This window comes from Jaculus jaculus, chromosome X (assembly GCF_020740685.1).
Source record: "Jaculus jaculus isolate mJacJac1 chromosome X, mJacJac1.mat.Y.cur, whole genome shotgun sequence".
Taxonomy (NCBI): domain Eukaryota; kingdom Metazoa; phylum Chordata; class Mammalia; order Rodentia; family Dipodidae; genus Jaculus; species Jaculus jaculus.
In genome coordinates, this window is record NC_059125.1 from 41,192,361 (window position 1) to 41,200,124 (window position 7,764).

At 48.5% G+C, this 7,764-nt stretch overlaps 1 protein-coding gene across 1 annotated transcript; it reads right to left on the reverse strand.

Annotated features, from left to right (window-relative positions):
• Window positions 1-2,612: 2,612 nt before the first annotated feature.
• LOC123456600 (cytochrome c oxidase subunit 7C, mitochondrial-like) lies at window positions 2,613-2,786 on the reverse strand. Its single transcript, XM_045140025.1, has one exon. The coding sequence runs from the start codon at window positions 2,784-2,786 to the stop codon at window positions 2,613-2,615; it is 174 nt and encodes a 57-aa protein (XP_044995960.1).
• Window positions 2,787-7,764: the final 4,978 nt, after the last annotated feature.

Sequence of the window (7,764 nt, forward strand, 5' to 3'; positions counted from 1 at the left end):
GTGTTAAGAAGTGACTGTAGAATGTTCAGCGTAAATGAGACCTCTATCACACCCTCTGTGGTGGTTTGACTCAGGTGTCCCCCATAAACTTATGTGTTCTGAATGCTTGATCCCCAGCTGGTGGCATGTGTGTGTGTGGAGAATCAGACTCTTGTTTGGACCATGTGTGTGTTTGGGAATCAGACCCTTGTTAGAGGTGCTAGAGGTGATGTATTGTTGAGGGCGCGCTTATGGCCTCTTTTTCTTGTTGGTAACTTTGATTCTAGTACAGGAAATCAATGGTGTTATTGTAAGTTTCCCCATGCCAGTGTTTGGCACACTCTCCTGCTGCTGTTGTTTATCTTATGTTGCCCAGGGGGTGATGTCCACCCTTTGCTCATGCCATCGTTTTCCCCTGCCATCATGGAATGTCCCCTCAAGTCGGTAAGCCAAAATAAACCCTTTTCTCCCACAAGCTGCTTTTGGTCTGGTGCTTTCTGCCAGCAACGAGAAGCTGACTGCAACACCCACCAAGGCTGAGGGATCATTGTGGAAGAGAAAGAACAAGGAGACAGAACCAAGAACTTCCAGAGCTCATGGGCCAGGTAGTCTGACATTCCATTGCAGTATGCAGCAACAAGGGACCTTGTCTCAAAAAAGATGAAACATAGTCACTTCGAAGTTGGCCAGGCATGGTGGCGCACGCCTTTAATCCCAGCGCTCAGGAGGCAAAGGTAGAAGGATCGCTGTGGGTTTGAGGCCAGTCTGAGACTACATAGTGAATTCCAGATCAGCCTGAGCTAGAGTGAGACCTTACCTCAAAAGGGGGGGTGGGCAGAGAGAAATCTCAGTGGTTAACACACTTGCCTATAAAGTCTAATGACCTGAGTTCGATTTCCTAGTACCCATGTAAAGTCAGATACACAAAGTGGCACACGCATCTGGAGTTCATTTCCAATGTCAACTCTCTCTCTCTCTCTCTCTCTCTCTCTCAGCCTGGTATGGTGGCACTCGCCTTTAATCCCAGCACTTAGGAGGCAAAGGTAGGAAGATCACTGTGAGTTCAAGACCAGCCTGAGACTACATAGTGAATTCCAGGACACTCTGGGCTAGTGCAAGACCCAAAATAACAAAACAACAATAAAAAAAACAATTGATGGAGAGGTATTGAGGAATACACCTGACATTTACCTCTGGCCTCCACACACACACATGCACATACACCTAACACACATGCATCCACACATACACAGAGAGAAATTAAAAAGCTCAAAAGCCCAATACAATCATGAAACTGAATTTATATCTTGGCTCACCACTTCCTAGTTGTATAATATTGCCTGTGTTTCTTAAGCTCTCTGTGCCTTCCTTGTTTGCAAACCAGGGTGAATAATAGTAGCTACTTCAGCAAGTCAGAGGAAAATGATGTACTTAGAACAGTAGTTGGCACAGAGATGGTGATGTGTAAGGCCTTGCCGTGAATATTACTGTCATTACTACTAACCCTAAAAGGAGGCAGTGTGGCCTTCTTCCCGAGCCTCCTTCTTACTGTCTGAAATGCAAGCTCTCATGACAGCCAGACTGCATTAGGCATCTTGGTACATGAAGTGCCTTTCAGAGCCAAGGCTACACGTGGTGGACTGGGCAACACTGAAGCATTCCCTCAAAGCAGTGGACCAAGAGAAACAGAGACAACTAGGCTGCACTAGCTGTCATAATCCCAGCTTAGAGGTCCCGCTGCTACAAAGGAGAGGTAGGGGCTGGAGAGATGGCTTAGTGGTTAAGGCGTTTGCCTGTGAAGCCAACGGACCCAAGTTCGATTCTCTAGTACCCACATAAGCCAGATGCACAAGGTGGTGCATGCATCTGGAATTCATTTCCAGTGGCCATGGCGTACCCATTCTCTCTCTCCCTTGCCCTCCCTCTTTCTATCTCTCTCTCTCAAATAAATAAAATAAATTTTTAAAATCTTTTAATATTTTTATTTTTTAAATTTTTGTTGACTTTTATTTATTTCTTTGAGAGTGACAGACAGACAAAGAGGTAGATAGATAGAGAATGGGTGCACCAGGGCCTCCAGCCACTGCAAACAAACTCCAGACGCGTGCGCCCCCTTGTACATCCGGCTTACGTGGGTCCTGGGGAATCAAGCCTCAATCTGGGGTCCTTAGGCTTCACAGGCAAGCGTCTAACTGCTAAGCCATCTTTCCAGCCATATTTTTATTTATTTATTTGAGAGAAAGAGAGATACAGAAATAGGCAGGTAGAGAGAGAGAGAATGGGTGCACCAAGGCCTCTAGCCACTGCAAACGAACTCCAGATGCATGTGCCACCTTGTGCATCTGGCTTACATGGGTCCTGGGGAGTCAAAGCTGGGTCCTTTGGCTTTGCAGGCAAGCGCCTTAACTGCTGAGCCATCTCTCTAGCCCTAATTATTTTTTTTAAAGGAGAGGTAGCATCCACTCTAGAGAAATGATGGTTAGAAAGGGGTTGCCAGTGGCCTCAGCCTGTGGAGTATCTTTCCTATTCTTCTCATGAATTTATTTACAAGCACGTCTCGTAAGCATTTCAGAGTCTGATCCATTTCGGAGACTGTACCTCTTAAACATTCTTCATATCTGTTAAATGGATCGCTATCTTACGATGAATAAAGGTGCTGCAAATCCAGATCCCGAGTAAACAGTCATCATGGCCAGCGACCACCACTTGTTTTCTACTGAAAATTGCAAGGTCTTCCCATGGCCCTCCTTGTAGTGGCCACAACGGGCCACGAAGATTGCAAACCTCCAGATGCTGTGGCCCAGCATGGCATTGCTAGAAGTCCTAGGATGTACAGACCAAACGTGGAAGAAATGGCTGCACCACACCGGTCTCCTCTCCTCAAGACCTTCTCGTTTCGAGTGCTAAAATGAAAAGAGAAGATGGGAAATAAGGCAAGGTCTTCTGAGAAGTCTTTTCCTTTTTTTTTTTTTTTTTTTTTGATTTTTCAGTTTTACAAGGTAGGGTCTCCCTCTAGCCCAGGCAGACTTGGAATTCACTATGTAGTCTCAGGCTGGCCTTGAACTCATGGTGATCCTCCTACCTCTGCCTCCCGAGTACTGGGATTAAAGGCGTGCGCCACCACTTGTTTTATTTTATTTTTTATTTTTTGTCCATTTTTTATTTATTTATTTGAGAGCGACAGACACAGAGAAAGACAGACAGAGGGAGAGAGAGAGAATGGGCGCGCCAGTGCTTCCAGCCTCTGCAAACGAACTCCAGACGCGTGCGCCCCCTTGTGCATCTGGCTAACGTGGGACCTGGGGAACCGAGCCTCGAACCGGGGTCCTTAGGCTTCACAGGCAAGCGCTTAACCGCTAAGCCATCTCTCCAGCCCTGTTTTTTTTTTTTTTTATTAAGTAGAAACTTTGTGTGGACACATCATGTGTTGGTACCATCATTTTTCTCCTCCCTGCCCCCACTCCACTGAGGACCCTCCTTCTAGCTGGTATTCCCCATGGGGTTGTGGTCATGAGATGTGAGAGCAGCAGTCATTGTGGGAAGGGGCGATGCCTCTGACTATTCCCTCCCATCCTCTGGCTCTTACATTCTTTCCACCCCGTCTTCCACAAAATTCCCTGAGCCTTGGTGGGTGTCTACTTTAAGTTAAGTTTATGTTCAACTTCAAGTTTAAGGCTACTATAGTGTTGAATTCTCAGAAGCTTCTGGATTTCTGCTTTGGTGCATTTTGAGTGTCCTCGGGGTCTGTCTCCATCACCCTGGCACAGGTTGTCAGGATCTCCGTGGAAGCAGAGCTCTAGTGAGTCAACCATCTTGACCGGAAGTCTCCTGCAGTTTTTTTTTTAATTTTTATTAACATTTTCCATGATTAGAAAATATATCCCATGGTAATTCCCTCCCTCCCCACCCCCATCCTGCAGTTGTTTTTTTTTTTTTTTTTGTTTTTTGAGGCAAGGTCTCAGGTATCCCTGGCTGGCCCAAACTCAAAATGTAACTAAATAAAAGAGAGACTGATTGAGAGGGGAAGGGGATATGATGGAAAATGGAGTTCCAAAAGGGAAAGTGGTGGGGAGGGCATTACCTTGAGATATTGTTTATAATCATGGAAGTTGTTAATAAAAAAAGAAATTAAACATAGCTAAGCTGGGTGTGATGGCGCATGCCTTTAATCCCAGCACTCGGGAGGCAGAGGCAGGAGGATCGCCGTGAGTTCGAGGCCAACCTGCGACTACACAGTGAATTCCAGGTCAGCCTGAGCTAGAGTGATACTGTACCTCGAAAAAAATATATATGTAGCTAAGACTGACCTTGAACTCCTGGTCCTCCTGCCTCCGCCTCCCAAGTGCTGGGATAACAAGCACGTACCACCATTTCTGGTTTACAGGGTGCTAGGGATTGAGTCCTGGGCTTCATGCATGGTAGGTACGCATTCTACCAATTGAGCCACATCCCCAGCCTCTGTGGAGTGTTAAAATGCCAAGTGCCACATGCTGACTTGAGAAGGCAGTGGGGAGCCCCTGAAGATTTGTGAACAGAGGTGTGGCAGGCTCCAAGTAGGCCATGAGAGCTGGGCTGATGCGCTGAGCTCATATAGCAGAGGAGGAAGAGCGTACATAGGACAGCAGTGGGTCGGAGGCCACCAGAAGGAAAAGAAAGGGCTGTTCAGTGCTATGGGTTTCGTTGCTGTTGTTTATTGCCCATGCCCATGAGTGCAAATCACCACTCCTAAGTTGCAAGCCTCACCCTATGTCTGGGGATGCTCCAGCTTTCTCCCTAGACCCAAAAAAGGCAGAGAGATTTCCAAGCTGAGGTTACACAGCCCCTGGCACTGCCCAGCAACCTGATGCCTTACGGCTGCATGAACCTTGGGAGCCTGCTCCAGGCTGGCAGAATCAGAATGTGGGCTGCCACCATTGGCAAGGAGGCCATTCGCAGGAAGTGCCACTGCAGGAGGAACGGGAGCAGTAGAGCTTTCTAATAGGCGGACAGCCAGGGACAGAGGCCCAAAGAGTCGCCTTGCCTGCCTTGGCAGGACTAGAACCCACATCTGATCGGGTCTCATCCAGGATGGCTACAAGCAACTCCTCAGCCGCAGCGCCCTGCTTCTTCAGCCTAGCACACTGCGACCTTTCTGCACCAGCCACTTGAGTCCACCAACCAATTAGCTCTCGTCCTTACACACCTGAGTCTGAGGACAAGACTCGTCTTAACTGGATGTTTGAGCCCTAGAAAGGAGCCTAACCTCATGTTAAATCCCCTTATGCAGAACACCCCCCCATTCATCCTCTGGATCCGTCTGAACATATGTGTTAAGTCTCTCTCCCCCATCCCAGGAAGGGGAGGATTTCTTCTTGTCTGGGCACTTTCCTGCCTGGTGGGGTGCTTTCCTGTTTTGCTACATATATGCTCTTTTTATCTCTCTTTAAGCTCTGAGCCCTTTGCTATCTCTTAACCCTCTCTGATCTCTGCCGCGAGGGGGCCCTTGTGGCTTGGCTTGGCCCACTTTGCTTTCCACGTGTGTGCGTGCCTTCTCCTTCTCCAAAGGCTTCTTCCCTGGAGATTTTCTCCACCTCCCCTCCTCCTTTCCAGCCTGGCAAGGGGGAGAATTGCTCTCTGGCTTGAGTCTTTCAGCTAGCCTTCCCCCTTGGATCCTAATTCTCCCTCAAATAAACCTCATAGTTCATAATTTACACTTCTCAGAGTCCATGTCTGGGATCTCCTGGATCTTTACGAAGATTAATCCCTCCCTGGACCCAAAATCCTGTAGCATCACCAGCAGGGCTTTGAGGAGGCAGAACTCCACGTACCCCCCCCCCCCACATGGCCTCTGCTTTCAGGCCGCTCCACGGGGAGAAGTAGAATAAACCAAATCACCAACACAAAATGGGACAGGACTCTTGTCCCACACAACACAGCTTTGCTCTGACAGGATGCTGGATCAAAGAAGCCAGATATAGAAGCAGAGGCTGCTGGGTGATTCCATTCAGCATGGTTTTATTTGGGGGGGAGGGGACTGTAGAGATGGTTTGGCTTGTGGTTTGAAGCAGATTCTTGTGTATTCCAAGTTGGCCTCAAACACCCTCTGTAGCAGAGGCTGGCCTGAAACTACTGATCCTACTGCCTCCAAAACACCTAGCTTCATTTTGCAGGGTTCTTTTTTTTTTTTTAATTTTTTATTTATTTATTTATTTGAGAGCAACAGACACAGAGAGAAAGACAGACAGAGGGAGAGAGAGAGTATGGGCGCGCCAGGGCTTCCAGCCTCTGCAAACGAACTCCAGACGCGTGCGCCCCCTTGTGCATGTGGCTAACGTGGGACCTGGGGAACCGAGCCTCGAACCGGGGTCCTTAGGCTTCACAGGCAAGCGCTTAACCGCTAAGCCATCTCTCCAGCCCTTGCAGCGTTCTTTTATTTGTTTGTTTTTGTTTGAGGAAGGGTCTCTCCCTAGCTAAAACTCTGTAACCCCAGGCTGACCCATACTCACAGGATTCTGCTGCCTCAGCCTCCTGAGTGCTGGGATTAAAGACATGTGCCAACACTCCTGACCATGTTGCAATTTTAAAGCTATGAATCAAGCACTTTGGTGATACTGACCTGGGGTCCCAATGACTGAAGAGGCTGACGCAGGAGAATCTCTTGAACCCAATTCAAAGCCATCCTCTGTTATGTAGCAAGACTTTTCTCCAACAAAAAGAGCCAGGCATGGTGGCACACAACTTTAATCCCAGCCTTAGGGATGCTCAGGTAGTTGAATCACCGTGAGTTCAAGGCCAGCCCGGAGCTACCGAGTGAGTTCCAGGTCAGCCTGGGCTACAGTGAGACCCTACCTCAAAAAAAGAAAAGAAGAAGAAGGAGGAGGAGAGAAAGAGGAAAAGAGAAAAATTAAAAAGCTGGCTATCTATGGCAGAGTTTGGAAAAGTAGATGCCCCTGTGGATTAGAATTCTAAAGGCATCAGGGAATCTTCTGGAACATGTGGAAGTGAGGAAGTTCTAGCTCCTTATCTGGACATTGGCCACAGAGGTGCACACATAAAATTTTCTCAAGCTGAACCCTCTTTATTGCACCTGCTGTTTACCTCAAAGCAAAGAAAAACTGCTTTAGAAGGAAGAAGGGCCGCTCTGAAGGGACGGGAGCATGGGAACCGCAAATGAACCTTGTTCTTCTCTGTGTATTCTCTGTGCATGAAGCTGCAGCCATGCTGCTGAGCTCTGCTGGGCTCTGTCCCACGGTCTCTCTGCCAGGGACGCTTTCCTCCACTGAAATGCAATTAGAGGAAAACAGTGTCTGTGGTCCAGATGCCACTGCGGAAGTAACCCGTGACAAGTAACCGGGAAGAAGAGCGGGCCCCAGTGGGCTGGGGGAGGGGGCATAGCAAAAGAGGTGTGAGAGGGCCATGCCAGGGCCAGCCATGCATTCCCCCACCCAGGGCACGGAGCTGACAAGTCCGCGCTGCCCGCAGGGAACAGCAGGAAGCCACAGCAAGTTACTCTCCCGTCACTCTGCTGAGGCATTGACACGGGACCATGTTCAAACATAAACAACAGCAGCAAAGGAAATAGCACTCACAAAGGCAGAGGGAAAAGCAAACAAGGAGCTGGGCGTGGTGGCTGGGTGATCCCAGCCCTGGGCAAGTGGAGGCAGGAACATCATGAGTTCAAGGCTAGCCTCAGTTACGTGGTGAATTCAAGGCCAGGTAACATGAGACCCTGTCCCGCTAAAACAAAAGAAAAGAGGGTTGGGAAGCTTGCTCAGTGGTTAAAGGCACTTGCTTCCAAAGCTTGAA